The following is a 20,000-nucleotide window of genomic DNA, read 5'->3' as shown; positions in this document are numbered from 1 at the left end:
GTTATGAAAAATCTTATGCAACATGCATAATGAACTAATTGAACGACGGTGCCAAAGATTAATATCTAGATCAGGAATAAGAAATTTAATAGACCGTAAGTTTCTGTCAAACAAATTAAGATAAGAATCAGCAGCTGAACAACAGACAGGAGAACAATACTCAAAACAAGGTAGAATGAAAGAATTAAAACACTTCTTCAGAATAGATTGATCACCGAAAGTCTTGTAAGACTTTCTCAATAAGCCTATTTTTTGTGCAATTGAAGAAGACACAGACCTAATCTGTTTCTCAAAAGTAAATTTGCTGTCAAGAATCACACACACACACACACACACAATATATATATATATATATATATATATATATATATATATATATATATATATATATATATATATATATATATACATACATATACACATACAGACACATATAGCCAAACACATTGCTTTTTATTATGTTGGGGAAATTGTTTTTCTCCGAGTCAGGTTGAGTAGAAGTACCTTGCACAGAAGTACACCGTCCAATTCATTTCGTCTTCCCAATTTCTTTTTAGGCGGAATTCACAGGTTTTGGGTATAATTCTTAACTGGGCATTCTGGGTATTTTGTTTGTCAGTTTGATTTCCTTGGCATCGTATCAAATTAGCGTTATTAAGTGTTATTTTACATCAACTCCTCAAAGGTTTTCTGACCGCAATATATTTGCTTTATCCATGATCCATCAGCTCCGAATATTGCACTGGAAAGTATCTTGTTTTTATACTCTTAACAACTATATTTTTACCTGCTGAGTCATCAGCAGCCATTGCCTGGCACTTCCTGGTCCTAGCTCTGATGTAGAAGGAGGGCCTTGGGCGCTGATTATTACGTATATGTGGTTAGTTTCTAGGGCATAGTCACTGTCCCTTGCCTTTGCCATTCATGAGTGACGCCTAAACCTTTAAATTCTCATAATTGAGTGATGGTTGACAGGTGAAGTCTTGTAGAATTGGCATATTGGTAAGAATATAAAGCCACCCGTTGTGATACTATCGCTAGAGAGTTATGGGGTCCTTTGACTGGCCAGATAGTACTACATTGGATCCTTTTCTCTGGTTACGGTTCATTTTCCTTTTGCCTACACATACACCGAATAGTCTAGCCTATTCTTCAAAGACTCTTCTCTGTTCTCATACACCTTACAACACTGAGATTACCAAACAATTATTGTTCATCGAAGGGGTTAGCTACTGTAATGTAATTGTTCAGGGGCCACTTTCCCCTTGGTAAGGGTAGAAAAGACTCTTTCGTTATGGTAAGCAATCCTTCTAAGGGAAGGACACTCCAAAATCACACCATTGTTCTCTAGTCTTGGGTAGTGACATAGCCTCTGTACCATGGTCTTCCACTGTCCTGGGATAGAGTTCTCTTGCTTCAGGGTACACTCGGGCACACTATTCTATCTTATTTCTTTCCCTCTTGTTTTGTTAAAGTTTTTATAGTTTATATAGGAAATATTAATTTTAATGTTGTTACTGTTCTTAAGATATTTTATTTTACCTTGTTTCCTTTCCTCACTGGGCTATTTTCCCTGTTGGAGCCCCTGGGCTTATAGCATCCTGCTTTTCCAAATAGGGTTGTAGCTTAGCAACTAATAATGATAATAATAAATGAAAAAATATATTTATGTATATTGTAATAAGCTATATGAATATAATGCGAGATTCACATTACCTGGAAATTTAAGTTGATATTAGAAAAAGAATATTTTAGATTGGGATAATCTTGGTTTGGTGTTTTTTATAGTTCCTCCCCCCCCCCCAACGTTATCCCTACATTAAGGGGTTGGTCGCCTGATGTTCCCTCTCCAATGCCTTTTTAATGTTTAAAGGCCACTAATGAATGGCAGAGGCAAAGAACAGTGATATTGCCATATCGAGCAGGACAATGCCCTAGAGACTGACCATATACAGTATACATGTGATCAGCGCCCAAACCCCTCTCTACCCAAGCTAGGACCAAGGAGGGCCAGGCAATAGCTGCTGATGACTTGGCAAATAGACTTATAGGCTCCCCCAAACCTCCCATCCTTAGCTCACAAGGATAGTGAGGTTGCAGCGACCAAAGGAACTAACGAGTTTGAGTGATACTCGAACCCCAGCCCGGCACGTTACCACATCGGCCACCACATCCCCCAAAGATATCCTCTTCCACCAAACTTCATTTCTCCATATCATCCTTCACCCTATTTCGCTATCTAATTTTCTGCCTCCCTCTCAATCACCCTCCCCCTAACAGCCCTCCTCATTCAGAACCATTTTACATTTAGATATACAAGGCAAGTGGCTTAATTTTAAGCAAATTCTTTTTTATTTTATGTTTAAACCTTAAGTTGTCAAGTATCTTAGTACGTATAAAAGAGCCTTTTTTGCGATGTCTTTAATACGTTTCTGAAAGAAATCATATTTTATTTGCTAGAGAGATTGTCCACATACTACTACACTAAGCCTTTTTAAACCCATAAATCTGTGGTGAGACAGACTCCGTCTATTATACGATTGATTAAATGGAATTCATTATTAATAAAAAGTACTAGTGGCAATATTATTAGTAATATCACTACATTAATATTAGTAATATTAATAATATGAAGATTATTGTTAATAAAAAGGATGATGATAATTATTAGATTTTTGCCACGTAAGTCAGGGTAATTTATTCTTTGGTTAGTGTTCGTATTATATACTTTTCTCACCAACAAATATTTTACGGGTTTGTTAATGTTGCTTGCTATTCCGCCATAAAATTCTTTTATTATTATTATTATTATTATTATTATTATTATTATTATTACTGGCTAAGCTACAACCCTGGTTGGAAAAGCAAGATGCTGTAAGGCCAAGGGCTCCAACAGGGAAAAATATCTCATTGAGGAAAGGTAAAAAGGAAAAGGAAATATTTTATGAAGAGTAACAACAATTAAAATGTATATCTCCTATATAAATTATAAAAACTTTAACAAGCGGAAGAGAAATAAGATAAAATAGTGTGCTCGAGTGTACCCTCAAGCAGGTATTACTTTTACAGGTAATAGTCCCGTTTGGTCAGGCGTCTAGAAGACTTTTTTTTTGTTTTTTTTATAGCAAAAGTTCTAAGACTAGATTGTTTTCACTGATATGACAATGCCTTTCTTCCTGCAGAACCATATTGATTCAGCTGATTTATTCCCTATCATTCTCCATTTTCAACACGCTCATTAACAATTTTGAAACTACCACACCAATTTTTTGGAACACTGATATATACCTCTGGATGGATGTGATAATTACGGTGTCATATGAAGATTTTTTTTTTTTACATCTGTCTCAGGTTGGTGAAGAACTATGGTAATAGATATGAAGATTGATCGTCTGACAACTATGTTATTTGCAAATCTTAAGTTGTTAAGGTATTTCCCATTAATATTAGTTCTTACGTTTTCCCAATCTAAACACTTAAAAACTCCTCGGCATGCTACATTTCGCTAGAATAAACTGCAAAGATGGGACATATAACGTAGACATGTCAGAAATATAGGAGAAATAGTATTTGTTGATTCGTCAGTTTGAAAAATCGTTGTTCTGATAGTTTTAAAATATCCAGTGGCAATGATTATCCCGAATTCTCATAGTTTGGACAAGATCTGTGAAATGGGGAATGTCTGAAAGTGATATTATTTATCGGTATGCAAAGGGTCTTGAAAATGACAAACTGCTCCTTTTATTTCCCATTACAGCAGCTGACTAACTCTTCATAGAATATTTTTTTACTGTCTAAAAGTGAAGGGTAAATTTTTCACCTAATCACATAGAAAAAAAAAAATCGTTGCTACAGTACATTCTATACGCAAAAATTAGCTTAAGCTCATAAGAATTGATCGGTAAGATTACATCGGCGTTGTCATAATGATAAATTAGTTGAAAAGTTAAAGTAGTATGGAGGAAATTATTTTAATGTATTATCCTGTAACAATTAGATTATAGTTCATTCCAAGTCTGTTATTTTATATTTTCCACACATCTTTTTATTCATTTTTTCATGGTTGTCTTTCGAATTTTACTGTATGGATGAAGTGACATTAATATATTATAATGTAACAATTAGAATATATTTCATTCCAAGTCTGTTATTTTATATTTTTTCCACACATCTTTTGATTAATTTTTTCATGGTTGTCTTTTGCATTTTACTGTCATAATGCGCTTTAACTAAATGTTAATCGGAAGGTAATGTTTAAACAGTTATATTTTGTATCTTATTGTTTCCTTTCCTCACTGAGCTATTTTCCCTGTTGGAGCCCCTGGGCTTATAGCATCCTGCTTTTCCTACTAGGGTTGTAGCTTAGCAAGTAATAATAATAATAATAATAATATACTTTGGACCAACTTATTCTTTCTTTAAATTTGGAATATAATCTGAGGCTTTGGTAAGGCTCCAAGTTTCTGATGCATAAGTTGATGCTGGTAGCACCATCTGATTGAATACTTTTCTTTTCAGAGAAAGTGGCATTTTATATTTCATAATCTCATTTTCTTTACAAAAGGGACCATGCTTATCCTTCTTAATTTCAGTCTCGTGTCCTTGGGAAACACTTACTGCCTGTCCTAAGCATGTATATTAATTAACAATCTCTAGAAGTTAATCAGTATCCGTTACTTTTTGTTTCTGCATTTTCATCAAACATCATCTTAGCTTTACTCATATTCATTTTCAGTCCTACATTTCTGCTCTCTCTATTTATCTTTTACAATTCCCTCCATGATTCACTAAATAGAACTACGTCATCTGCCGATCTTAAGTCGTTAAGATATTCCCTATTAATAATAATTTCTACATTATCCCAATCTATTTTTTTAACCTCTAGGCACGCTATGAATAATCTAAGATAGATGGGTCTCCTTATCTAACTCAAACTCAATCGCAATTCTCACTATTCTTCTGTAGATGTTGGATAGCTTACTTCCCATATAGACGTCACACACATTATACATCTATATCAATATATATATATATATATATATATATATATATATATATATATATATATATATATATATATATATATATGCATATATATGTGTATATATATATATATATATATATATATATATATATATATATATATATATATATATATATATATATATATATATAGTTAATATCATAAAATGTTAAAGAGCATGTAAAAGTTTTTCACGTTGTCCTCATCAACAGTAAAGTATACTCACTTTCATAACGCTATAAATGGTTCCATTCCCTGAATTACCTTCGTTTTAAGATTTTTAACATCTTCGGACGGGGCCACACCCGTGGCTGCGCTGACGTATATGTTGCAAGAGAGAAGAAATAGAAGCAGGGCAATTGGTGGTCGTTGGCGAGTCATGATAACGTTGAAGGGAGCTTCCTTGGTATGAGCCCGGTGCCTTTAGGGGAGAAATTTTGGGAAAGGGGTCCGTTGTGAGAAAAGGAGGGGTCTGCAGCCAGCCCCTGAGATACGATTCTCCACCTATCAATGTTCTCGACACACTGGATACTCTGGAGTACCTCGCACCTGGCAGTCTGCCGTGACGTCAGGGATTATTTATGCGGACGACATATGTCAGATATTTAATCATTCGGGATCCATTTGTGTTTTATGGTTGTGGAAAATTCCTGTAAAGTTCGAGTGGGTGTTTTTACGTAAAGAAACAAGTAAAAGAAGGCATTGAATTCGAAGAATTTAGCTAAATCTATCTATTTTTCCCTGCTGGAGCCCTTGGGCTTATAGCATCTTGCTTTTCCAACTAGGGTTGTACCTTGGCTAATAACAATAGTAAGATTGCGTATAAATATATCGGCATAGAAGGATGTATTATAATTTGGGTCATAGAAGTGACACCTACATGTTTTGGACTTATCCTTGTTTTACTATTGAAGTTAATGAGCAGAGAAGCTAGGAATCTTCCTTCCTAAGGTTACTCCAATTTTACAAATATTATACTGTTATATTGAAGCCTTGGCCAGATAAAATGTCACAGCTCAAATTTGGCCTTATTGGAATTTCTTGACCGTTAGGAATATCATGAAAAAGGTGGGCCTTAAATTCTACTATTAGGTTTGCCTTTTAAAGCTGCGGTTCATTAGAAGATGGCCTTTTCTCACTCAAAATACCTGGCAACCTTGCTTGGCTGTCCATTATATGACCGTTTTCTTTAAAAAAAAAAAAAAAAATCAATGTTCCTTTTTCACTTTTCTTCAGGTCGCTTACAATGTTTGAAGTCCATGAAATCGGATGCTGGTTGTCATTAAGAACCCATAAGGAGTTCTGTGTTAATTAGTTTGGTGATGATTAAGGTTAAGAAAATCTGAGTGTCTTCCTAAATTATTTTGGTGAAAATAAGAAAGATCACAGAAGCTTTTTAAGGATTTTTTTTTATGGATTCAGACTGAAAGGAGGATGGAGAAATTTAAAAATTTATTATTATTACTACTACTACTACTACTACTACTACTACTACTACTACTTGCTAAGCTACAACCCTAGTTGGAAAAGCTGGATGCTATGAAGCCAGGTCTCCAACAAGGAAAAATAGTCCAGTGAGGAAAGGAAACAAGGAAATAAATCAACTACAAAATAAGCAATGAACAATTGAAATAAAATATTTTAAGAACATTAACACCATTAAAATAGATTCACGAGATTTGAAAAAATGGAGTGTGAAGAGGTGATTAAAGATTAAGATTATTATGATAGTAGCCATCATTCATTGAACGAGTTTATAAGTGGAAATGTAAGACTAAACTCCATCCCAGTTAAGACTTTCATAATTTAATGAGTTTATTAGTCGTTCCCGTTTTTGTATGGCCAGATACCCATAACTTTGACGTAACGAGGTCAGACTTGTCATTGAAAAGGTAAGCATCCTTGTCTTTCAAGTTGAGTAAAGTCTATAGTTGTCTATGAAAGGCAGTGTAAAGTTTACCTTTAAAGATAGTTGAAAGTTTACCTTAACAGTTGAAAGTTTACCTTGAAAGACAGTTGAAAGTTTACCTTGAAAGACGGTTGAAATTTTACCTTGAAAAATAGTTGAAAGTTTACCTTGAAAGACAGTTGAAAGTTTACCTTGAAAGACTGTTAAAAGTTTACCATGAAAGACAGTTGAAAGTTTACCTTGAAAGACAGTTGAAAGTTTACCTTGAAAGACAGTTAAAAGTTTACCGTGAAAGATAGTTGAAAGTTTACCTTAAAAGACAGTTAAAATTGTACATGATAGAAAGTTCTCTTGGCTCGTATCATTTCCATAATATTCATTAGCCCAAATCAAATTGTATAACCTGTTCCTATCAATCACTATGATGATCCCATGTCTTTTACTAATGATAACTATAATCATATTTTAAACATATTCAAATTTTTCTTGATTACGTTTGCATAAAATAATTGTGAATTTATGTAAGGACGTTCTGCCCAACTAATTATCAGTAATAGTTCATTTAGAATATATGTAATATACTAATCATAATATACAAAATATGGATTCCACGCTCACTAGCGTCATATTTGCTAAGGGTTGTGGTGGCCGATGTGGTAACGTCCCTGACTGGTGAACGCTAGACTGGGGTTCGAGTCCCGATCAAACTCGTTAGTTTCTTTGGTCGTTACAACCTCAATATCCTTGTGAGGTAAGGATGGAGATTTTTGGGGGAGCCTATAGGTATTTCTGCTGAGGGGGCTTGGTTGCTGATCATATGTATATCTGGTTAGTCTCTAGGGCATTGTCCTGCTCGATATGGCAATGTCACTGTCCCTTGCCTTTGCGATTCAAGAGCGACATTTAAAACCTTTAAAAGTACAGGTTTCGTGGCAGCATTTTTAATTTTTTTTCTTTTTTTTTTCATTCGGATTCAAGAATATGAAAAAAGAAAGTCTATATATTGATTATGAATCTGTTTCATGTAAAGGAAATGAACATCGGTTGGATGCAAAGGTCTGCTTCACAGATGTTCTCTTACGTAATGCCTCAAATTTTGCCTGAAATAGATTATTAATCTTATTCATCTCATGTTAATAAGAAGTATGTTTAATCTCTTTCACTTAGTTGATGATTCAGCTCTCACGGTACATATCAATTTTGATGTCGCAAGCTACTGAGGTTATGTCTTTTTTAAAAAATTTACAGAGCTGTTTTTAAGTCCCGCTCAAACTCGGTAGTTCCTTTGGTCGCTGCCACCTCACCATTCTTGTAAGCTAAGGATGGGGGGCGGGGTTTGGGGGAGCCTATAGGTCTATCTGCTTATTCACCAGCAGCCATTGCATGGCCCTCCTTGGCCCTAGCGTGGATAGAGAAGGGGCTTGGGCGCTGATCATATAATATATGGTCAGTCTATAGGGCATTATCCTGTTTGATAGGGAAATGTCTCTGCCCCTTGCCTCTGCCATTCATGAGCGGCCTTTAAATCTTTAAATGTGTTCCTAGCCTTACCTTGTCATTTTTCCCCATGTGGTACAGTTCCAGAAGGTTTTAGTTTTTGCTGTTAGTGACAGGATTATTGGGCAAGGAAAGATTCAGATGATTGAACTATTTTTCAACTGCCTCCCTTTAAATAAAGAATTCATATACTGCTGGTCTCAGTATGGTCTTGTTGTGTCGTATTACCTTCGATAATTCCAAATTAAATCTAGTCTTGCTAAGAGATAGTGTATGGTCTTGTGTCAGATAACCTTTAACAACTCTACATTAAATCTAGTCTTGGTATGAGGTAGGGTATGGTCTTGTTGTGTCAGATTACCTTAAACAACTCCAAATTAAATCTAGTCTTAGTAAGAGATAGTGTATGGGCCTTTTGTGTCAGATTACCTTAAACAACTCCAAATTTACTCACGTTCATGGTGCATTTCGGTGAATTAATAAGCAAAATCCCTTGAACAAACTTTTTGATTACGCTAATATACATAAACTATTTGACGAAACTTGGATTTGTCAACGACCCCAAGAATCTCTTTTTCTCGGCGCTTACAAATCATCATCATCCAAGTGCCATGTCCCCAAGGACATCGGTTATCATGGCACGCCATTCCTCTCTGTTTCCGTATCTCTCTGCAGCAACCGAGCTACGGATATTCTTCCTCCAGTCATTCTCACCAAGAAAATTAATCTTAAGGAGCAATGATATTGCAAGAGAACCTTTAGGAAAAATCATCTCTCTTCCAGGAAACCAAATTCATGTTCTCTTCGATAAGTACTACAACTCGTCTCTTAAAGATAATCCATCAACATATTTTTGTATAGGTCTTCCTTTCGGCCTCCTTCCGTCTATTTACTATGTGTGTGTGAGAGAGAGAGAGAGAGAGAGAGAGAGAGAGAGAGAGAGAGAGAGAGAGAGAGAGAGAGAGAGAGAGAGAGATGTTCTAATTCTTGTCTTTCACTGTGTGACCCACAAACCGCATTTGCCTAGTCTTACTGACTTTATTTGGGAACTGAACAATAGTTACTGTCATTATTTACGAAACTGACTTCATTTGGATCATTTGGAAACCTGAACAGCAGTCTTACTGACTTTATTATGGAATCTGAACAACGATCTTGATGACTTCATTAAGGAAACCCAAACAACTGTTTTACTGACTTTATTAGGGAAACTGAACAAAAATCTTACTGAGTTTATTAGGGGAACTGGTAGTCTTAAGGCTCCTTTGTAGGTGCTGGTATTTGGTAGTTCAAAAGAGGCTGTTATCTTATTGAGAGCGTCACTATGCCTTATGCCTATTTATTCATTCTATTCTAAATTTTAATCTAAGTTTGTACTTATGGTTAATTTTTGTTTATTTTTCACAATTGGTCATTCATTTTTATGGGGGCATCACTAAAACGACAGTATGAATCTAATGTTCAAATTATGATAAGAAGTATCTTTGTATATTTTCCATTGTACCTCGTTTTTCCAAGCTTAACAAAATGTTTATTTTTTTTTCAATGTCATCTTGTCATTATTATAATTATTATTATTATTATTATTATTGTTATTATTATTATTATTATTGTTATTATTATGATTATTATTGTTATTATTATTATTATTATTGTTATTATTATTATTATTAATATTATTATTATTATTATTGTTGATATTATTATTATTATTATTATTATTATTATTGCTCTAGGTGTAGCCTGATAATTCCTCCATGGAGTCCCAATTTGTAATGCTGGAAATGATTGAAAATTAGCATGACGTTTTCAACAAAGGACATAATGATAAAGCTATCATTGACCAGATTCTTTGTCTTGCAAGTTAACAATGCATTCAGTTAGATAATAGGTAAATGGAATATGCCAAAGGTTTTTAATTTGTATTTTCTTTTCTTTACAAAGACTTGCTTGAGATGATTATGAAATGTCTGGGTCCTAATGTGCAATGTTGATATTACTTTGTTACTTGTTTCGTCAGTGACGCCTTTCAGCAATGCGATTTTTTCCCCAAGTTAAGTAATATCAAAGGGTAAATTCTTCTTTTAGTATAGTGAAATCAGCTGTTTTTCTCGTGGTATGAAAGGTTTAAAGGCCGCTCATGAATGGCGGGGGTAAGGGACAGTGACTTTGCCCAATCGAGCAGGACAATATCCTAGAGACTGACCATATACTGTACACATATGATTAGTACCCAAGCCCCCTCTTCACCAAAGCTAGAACCAAGGAGAGCCAGGCAATGGCTACTGATGATTCAACAGATAGACCTATAGGCTCTCCCAAAGCCCCCATCCTTAGCTCACAAGGATCGCGAGTGCAGCGACCAAAGAAACTAACGAGTTTGAGCGGGATTCGAACCCCAGTCTGGCGTTCACCAGTCAGGGACGTTGCCACATCAGCCACCTCAACCCTGTAATTGCCTGACATTGATATACAAGAAATCAATTATTTTGAAGAAGAAAAAAGGATTAGACTAATTTCTTGTTGCATACACTTTCGTGTAATTGTTCTTCGTTATTGCTGAATTTTACTAGTAGCGTCCCCATTTTTTTATTCGTATCGTGAATAATTCGTTTGTACTTTAACGATCAGTTTGTAATTTTTTTTTTTCCCTTAACTAATAGAACATTTATATGTCAACCTCATCTTTAAGACATTGATTATTTGGTGTAGTTTCTTCATCCAAAAATCAGGAATGTATTTTATACAAACATTCTGTGTATTAAGTTATAAATTACGTATGAATGGATTGGTGAATTATGTATTTGAATTCGTGAACTTGGCAAAGCCCCCATCAATGTGCGTAATGCTGGAACTTAATGCGGGCTCTTGATACAGAATCTCTCTCTCTCTCTCTCTCTCTCTCTCTCTCTCTCTCTCTCTCTCTCTCTCTCTCTCTCACAGTAAATAGAAAAGGTGTAAAGTGAAATTTTAGATTGTATCAATTGTCAGGAATCATACTTTTATTCCAGAAATAGAAAAGATAACTTGAAAGGTTATAATTTATCAATTGTCAGGAATCATATTTTTACTCCTGAAATAGAAAAGTTAAATTAAAAGTTTATAATTTATCAGTTGTCAGGAATCATATTTTCATTCCTGAAAGTAATTTAATTAAGCATGTTCATTATAAACAAAATTCCCCTTTATGTTCGTGCCCAGTCACGCACTCACCATATGAGTAAATGTATCTGTGTATGAACAGGAATTTGGGTTGTGACACTAATGGAAGAGGAATAATTTTATGAGCTTATTCCACGTCAACGATGATAATTTACATTAATTACGAACGTACAACAGGTGTTTCTGAGACTGGTTAACACTCCTGTCCTCTTTATTGGTTTAATGGAATGTTCCATTTGTATATCTACTATTGTTTTTCTTTTTTGCCTTAGTGCGACTTGGTATATGGGTGAATTGTTTCACTCTGAACCTCTTTATCCCCTTTGGAATGGGTGAGGCCAGCAGGGTGTAAAGTTTTTTTTATTTTTTTTATTTTATAATTCTGTTATTCCCCTTATCCTTTTTCTTGACCCCACCCCTGCCAGTAGAGGCTAATGCCTGTATACAGGTGAGTGGATTTGTGGGTGGTTGTCCAAGAGTGATCCATGGACCTAGCAGAGGTGAGTCAAGGGCTGCCCCACTATAGTGCATGCGTACAGTCATATGTTTATATATATGTATGTTATGGGTGGTGAACATTTTTTGTGCATATATATATATATATATATATATATATATATATATATATATATATATATATATATATATATATATATATAAAATCATCATCCTTCACTAGTCCACTGCAGGACAAAGTCCTCAGATATGACCTTCCACTTGCGAATGGTTATGGTCTTTGTATGTCAGTCCACACCAGCAGACTTTCTTATTTCGTCAATCCTCTGTCTTCTTTGCCTTCCCCTGCTTTGTTAGCAACCTCCAGGGACCCATTCTGTTATGCCTAACGTCCATCTATAATATGTCATCCATTTCTTTTTCTTACATGTTAGAAGAACCTCTATTTAGTTTGCTATCGTGGCCATGTTGCTCCTTTTCCGTCTATTAATAATATACCCATCATTATTCTTTCCATAGCTCTTTGAGTTGTAACTACCATATGTTTTAAGGCTTTATTAAGGCTCCAAGTTTCTGATGCTTAAGTTCCAAGTGTCTGATGCTTATGTTAATAATGGTAGGACCATCGGATTGAATACTTTTCATTTTAGAGAAAGTGGCATTTTACTTTTCATAATTTCATTTTGTTTACCAGAAGCTCTCCAAGTCTTGAATTTTTACACACACACACACACGCATATACTATATATATATATATATATATATATATATATATATATATATATATATATATGTGTGTGTGTGTGTGTGTGTATGTATATATATATATATATATATATATATATATATATATATATATATATACACGCTTAAAAAGGTTCCACAATTATGTGAAACGTGTAGAAAAAGCTGTGTATTTTTGTAGAGTATGCAACGAACTTTAGAGCTTAAGTCCATCACCTGTGGACTTGGTCACTAAATTTTAGTAACCAAGTCCACAGATGATGGACAAAAGCACTAAAGTTCGTTGTATATATCTACAAAATTACGTTTTTTTTTTTTATTATACACGTTTTACATCTTTACATCATTTTGGAACCTTTTAAGCATAATATATATATATATATATATATATATATATATATATATATATATATATATATATATATATATATATATATATCTGTGTGTATGTGTTTTATGGTTGGTTCAGAATTTGCATCTAAAAGGTTATTTGACATGGTCAGTGATTCGAAATTTCTATATAAGCTTCTCAGTTTATGCATTGGAAACTCTGGCATCGATCTCATTTTATGACAGGCGGCAATGAATATTTGGGGATGTTTGCAGTGAAGTTGAACCTTTTCAGTCATGTCTATAAACATAATCATTGAAATTAAGTCTGTTCATTAAATAGATGATCAACGCTTAAATTTTTCCTTCCACCATTTTTATGTAATGGCTTCAAGATTTACTAGAGATCTGGCCGAACATTGAGCCAAAACTTTGACTATTAACTGATTTTGTGATGTGTTCAAACTGCAGGATTCCTTGTGCTTACGTAATTAACGTCAATTTATTTTTTTCAACTCCAACCTTTTAAGTCTTATCACAGCTGGAAAAATAGTTAGCTTGATGTCGTATTTTCTTTGTTGCCACTTTGATAATATTTATGACGTAAACGAGCATCTTGATACTTGGCTATGAAGGAGGTAAATAAAAATCTTTTAGTAAAAAGTATCACCTCAAATGGATTTTTATGCCTTCATATTGGTTAAAGGTATCGAAGTTACTGAAGCAGCTAAAACTACCTCAAGAGTCAGTCACCTAACCCAGCAATAAATTTGGAGTGAAAGATTAAAAAAAGGACTTGAGACCAGAGCAGAGTTAATAATAAAGACCTGGGATGGGATATTTGTCTTGATAACAAAGATCTGGGATGGGATATTTGTCATGATAACAAAGATCTGGGATGGGATATTTTTCATGATAACAAAGATCTGGGATGGGATATTTGTCATGATAACAAAGATCTGGGGTGTGATATTTGTCATAACAAAGATCTGGGATGAGATATTTGTCATGATAACAAAGATCTGGGATGGGATATTTTTCATGATAACAAAGATCTGGGATGAGATATTTGTCATGATAATTAAGATCTGGGATGGAATATTTGTCATGATAACTAAGATCTGGGATGGGATATTTGTCATGATAACAAAGATCTGGGATAGGATATTTGTCATAACAAAATCTGCGATGGTATATTTGTCATGATGACAAAGATCTGGGATGGTATATTTGTCATGATAACAAAGGTCTGGGATGGGATATTTGTCATGATAACAAAGATCTGGGATGGGATATTTTTCATGATAACAAAGATCTGGGATAGGATATTTGTCATGATAACAAAGATCTGGGGTGGGATATTTGTCATAACAAAGATCTGGGATGAGATATTTGTCATGATAACAAAGATCTGGGATGGGATATTTTTCATGATAACAAAGATCTGGGATGAGATATTTGTCATGATAATTAAGATCTGGGATGGAATATTTGTCATGATAACTAAGATCTGGGATGGGATATTTGTCATGATAACAAAGATCTGGGATAGGATATTTGTCATAACAAAATCTGCGATGGTATATTTGTCATGATGACAAAGATCTGGGATGGGATATTTGTCATGATGATAAAGATCTGGGATGGGATATTTGTCATGATAACAAAGGTCTGGGATGGGATATTTGTCATGATAACAAAGATCTGGGATGGGATATTTGTCATGATAACAAAGATCTGGGATGGGATATTTGTCATGATGATAAAGATCTGGGATGGGATATTTGTCATGTTAACTAAGATCTGGGATGCGATATTTGTCATGATAACAAAGATCTGGGATGGGATATTTGTCATGATAACAAAGATCTGGGATGGGATATTTGTCATAATAACAAAGGTCTGGGATGGGATATTTGTCATGATAACAAAGGTCTGGGATGGGATATTTGTCATGATAACAAAGATCTGGGATGGGATATTTGTCATGATAACAAAGGTCTTGGATGGGATATTTGTCATGATAACAAAGATGTGGGATGGGATATTTGTCATGATAACAAAGATCTGGGATGGGATATTTGTCATGATGATAAAGATCTGGGATGGGATTTTTGTCATGTTAACTAAGATCTGGGATGCGATATTTGTCATGATAACAAAGATCTGGGATGGGATATTTGTCATGATAACAAAGATCTGGGATGGGATATTTGTCATGATAACAAAGATCTGGGATGGGATATTTGTCATGATAACAAAGATCTGGGATGGGATATTTGTCATGATGATAAAGATCTGGGATGGGATTTTTGTCATGTTAACTAAGATCTGGGATGCGATATTTGTCATGATAACAAAGATCTGGGATGGGATATTTGTCATGATAACAAAGATCTGGGATGGGATATTTGTCATGATAACAAAGATCTGGGATGGGATATTTGTCATAATAACAAAGATCTGGGATGGGATACTTGTCAAAGTTGTAAAGGAAGGCGGCATCTTAGACACCAGAGCTTATTCAAATAGGGAAGAGATTAGAAAGTTACGAAACTTGGGTCACTGGAATCATCATCATAGTCTTATTTTTACATTATTTTAAGGTTTAAAGGCCACTTAGGAATGGAAGAAGCAAGGTACAGTAGTGTCCTAGAAACTGACTATGTAAGCATATGACCACCACCCAAGCCAAATTTCCTTCAAGTTAGGTTCAGGAAGGGCCAGGCAATGGCTACTTTATGACTCAACAGGTTGACTTAAAGGCTCCCCCCCAAAAAAAACCCTCCTTCGCTTGCTTACAAAGGATGGTGAGGGTACAGACGTTTACTAGTAGGATTAATAGAGAACTCTATTGATCCTGGTTATGAGAAACTATCGAGCTTGAATGGATCTCTTATCCCTTTCCAATATATTGCCAGACAGGGACGATTACAGTAGGCTTTCCCTTCACCTGTTTTGACGGGGAGCGACTTTTCTCTTTATTTACATGAATAGTAAAAGTGGAATTGCGACAACAAAATGATGACCTGCTTTTGTATACAAAGACAAATGAATAGATTTTGATGGTGAACTGCAAAGAAGATATATCTAAGCGGAAATTACGATCATTATCAAAACCGCAGCGAAGTTTCCCATATGTGCATATCATATACAAGTGTTTCACGTTGTCCATAGAAGTAGGTAAACACGAACAAAATATAAAGGAACCTCTTTCCTATAAATGCAATTTAACCTTGGAAGACGTGAGAATGAATTCACATTTTTCAGATTTTTGTAATCACTGAAACACTTGAATCAGTGACTGTTCATGGAAGGCAAGTCTCTTCACAGAACCAATTAATATGATCCTCTCCCTAATTAGGCAAATGGCTCTTCTCTTTCTGGTGTCCATAAATGAATATAAACGATGTTTGTGGGCGGAATAAACACCATTGGTTATACCTGATGTATCGTTTTTATTTTTATTGGAATTGCAGATGGCATTTACATTCCAAAGATAAAGGAAAATAGATTGTTGAGAAATATAGGAATAGATTTTATTTTAAAATGATTACTCATTTAGGAGAGTTACTTAGGCTTGTATGGGGTTGTGGTTGCCGATGTGGTAACGTCCCTGACTGTTGAACGCTAGACTGAGGTTCCAGTACCGCTCAAACTCGTTAGTTTCTTTGGTCGCTGCCACCTCACCATCCTTGTGAGCTAAGGATTTGGGGTTTGTGGGAGCATATACGTCTATCTGCTGAGTTATCAGCAGCCATTTCCTGGCCCTCCTGGGTGTTTGCTTGGGTGGAGAGGGGCTTTTGGTGCTGATCATATGTATATACAGTCAGTCTCTAGGCTAGGGCAATGTCATTGTCCCTTGCCTCTGCCATTCATGAGCGGCTTTTAAGCGTTTAAACATGCAAATTATTATGTAGAATTGCATCTAAATGTGTAGTATAATACAATCATACGACGCAAGTTAACCTAGTTAGGAAAACTTGATAATATGTGGAATCTCGATTTTTATAATAGAATTTTCCTGATTGAGGCTAGAAAATTAATTGCATTACTCTAGAAGCGAACTTGTTTTTAAGGGATGCCTTTCTGAATTCCTTATTCATCACCTCATCGTGGATAGGCTGAAGTACTATGCGGCAGGACAGTTGTGAGACCGGCAATGATGTATGGAGCGGAGACGTGGGCAATAAAGAAGACAGAAGAGAAGAAGATGGATGTGGCAGAGATGAGAATGTTGAGATGGATGTGTTGGGTGACAAGAAGAGATAAGATACGGAACGAGGTAATTAGGGGTACCACAGGAGTTAGAAAACTATCAGATAAGATCCAAGAATGTAGACTGAGATGGTATGGTCATGTCATAAGAAGAGATGAACAGCATATTGGGAGGAGAGTGATGGAAATGGAGGTACAGGGAACGAGAAGGAGAGGGAGACCAAAGCGAAGGTGGGAAAAGACGTGGACAAAGAAGAAGAAGTTCGTGGATGGGCTGAAGTCGTACTGATGTAAATCTTCAACAGCAAAATACTTTGGGTGGATAATGATGGTCGCATTTATCGGGCTGTGTAAATGTGCATGTCCAAAATAAGGGTTTTGGTGGCTTTGGTTAGAACATATTTTTCGAATACAATAGGAGAAATTTGTAAGGCAGATTGTAGCAAAAATACTTTAAGGTTCTAGAAGAGTAGGAAGGTCAAGAAATACAAATATAGTAATTGTATATGAGGAGCTGGGGAATATGTTAGCTATCTGTCGGAGAGCAAGAGAAAGGCTGGAGCCGCTTCTTATAGGCCATTTGCGTCGCACGTAGTTGGAGGCTTTGTATATATATACTGTATATATATATATATATATATATATATATATATATATATATATATATATATATATATATATATATATATATGTGTGTGTGTGTATATATGTATTATGTATATGTGTATATATACAGTATACACATACATATACATATGTATATGTGTGTGTGTATATGTATATATACTGTATATATGTATATATGTATATATATGCATATAAATACTGTATATGTATATATATATGTATATATATGTATGTATATATTCTCTCCCACCCTTATGATATGTATGAATATGTGTGATTATGCATACACATTTAAAACTTATATTTCATGAAATAATTTTTTTTAATATCTATTATATATTAAAAATAGTAAATATGTAACGTAAATTCTGTTCTGACGATACTTATCCGGCAACGTTAACTCTCTAAAAATGCCTAAACCTAATTGGTTGTTGCATCCCAATCTTAAGTAGTTAAATGACTGATGGTTGTAAAACCTCCAGACTATAGATTTCGCTCTTCGTAATTGGACAAATAAGCCTTTGGTTTCCGTAATGAGCTGCGGTGCTCTTTACTTATGAGTGAAATATAAAGGAACCTTAGACAAACATTCATTTGAGATCTGCAAATGATTTCGCTGACCTTTGCCAGATCATTTTCAGACCAGAGCTCTGCCTTGAAATACTTGTGTAGAGAAATCTTTTGGAGACCTGGTTCAGTCATTATCAGTTACTTTCTCCTTTTTGTTATTTCGCTTTTTATAATCATTATTAATTATTATTATTATTATTATTATTATTATTATTATTATTATTATTATTATCAAAATTATTATTATCAAAATTATTATTATTTTTATTATCAAAATTATTATTATTATTATTATTGTTATTATTATTATCAAAATTATTATTATTATTATTATTATCAAAATTATTATTATTATTATTATTATTATTATTATTTTTAAATTTTCAATATAACTTTAAATACTGTTTGTTTGTTTCTTCTTTGGTGTACTTAAAACTTTTTGTGATTAGTGAGATTTTTAAAGGTGTTATAATTCTGTTAAAGGTTCGTATTACATGAAGCAGATTGAGATGTTTGATAAAGCACAAAGAAAACTGTTGTGAATTTTGCGCTTCAAGAAAACCTTATTTGGCCGCAGTAATATTGCTAAAAATTTATACATTTTAGTACGCTACTTTTCATGAGCGTTATCCATGTTGATAGATTAAAGTAAAGATGGAAAGCAAGTGGAATTAGATGACAGCAAATGATGAGAGATCATTAAGTTTTGGAGATTAATAGGTTTTGTTTCTTATCGTGTGTGATATTATCTCGAGTAAATTATATGATAAGGCAGTGTTCTAAGGAAAAAATAATGTAAAATCTCTGGAGTGATTATACGGACACAAAAACATCGAGATGTTGTACGTTAAAGATTTATTAGTCGTTTTGATTGTGGTATTATATTTACGTAATATTTACACGAGTCATGGTATGACAATGAAACAATCTCCAATAGATTTAGTAGATTTGGGAACAAAGTCCTCAGAAGGATATGGGGTGTTAAAGGGTAGGGCAGGATTAGAAATGAAACTATGAGTGCCATATGTGGATGAGATCATGATGAAGGGTACTTTGGAGATGGTTTGGGCATGCTCTTCGTACTCCCCAAGAGAGATTAGTTCACCAAACGTTCAGCTGCGCTCCACAAGGCACTAGAAAAGTTGGAAGACCCAGGCTTATATGGCTGAGGATTATGAAGCGCGAAGTAGATGATAATGAATGGAGAAGTATTGAATTAAAAAGCTCAAGGTAGAGACGACTAGCGAAATCTAACCGAGGCCCTTTGCGTCAATAGTTGTAGGAGGAGATGATGATGATATTCACACTGTTTTCGGCTGCCGTCGTAATTACTTCCAGTACATAGTGTCCCGTCATTTCAGACCCTGCCATTCCATTTCACTACCAAAGACTATTTGTACGTATGAAGTTTAGGTTACAGTTAACTTTTCAAGTTTTCTTTTTTAGTTGATATGAATTTATGAT

The 20,000-nt window shown here is 34.6% G+C and overlaps 1 protein-coding gene across 2 annotated transcripts in view; it reads right to left on the bottom strand.

Annotated features, from left to right (window-relative positions):
- LOC137614612 (proclotting enzyme-like) overlaps positions 1-5,549 on the bottom strand; it is a 31,329-nt gene extending 25,780 nt beyond the window's left edge. For both annotated transcript variants that reach the window (XM_068344313.1, XM_068344312.1), the window contains exon 1: positions 5,288-5,549. In XM_068344313.1, the coding sequence (XP_068200414.1) occupies positions 5,288-5,404 (117 nt within the window). In that variant the 5' untranslated portion in view covers positions 5,405-5,549. The remainder of the gene's footprint in view (positions 1-5,287) is intronic.
- Between the last annotated feature and the right edge of the window lie 14,451 nt (positions 5,550-20,000).

This window comes from Palaemon carinicauda, chromosome 21, assembly GCF_036898095.1.
Source record: "Palaemon carinicauda isolate YSFRI2023 chromosome 21, ASM3689809v2, whole genome shotgun sequence".
NCBI lineage: Eukaryota > Metazoa > Arthropoda > Malacostraca > Decapoda > Palaemonidae > Palaemon > Palaemon carinicauda.
The sequence above is the reverse complement of the archived record's forward strand: the minus strand, read 5'-3'. Positions and strand labels throughout refer to the sequence as shown.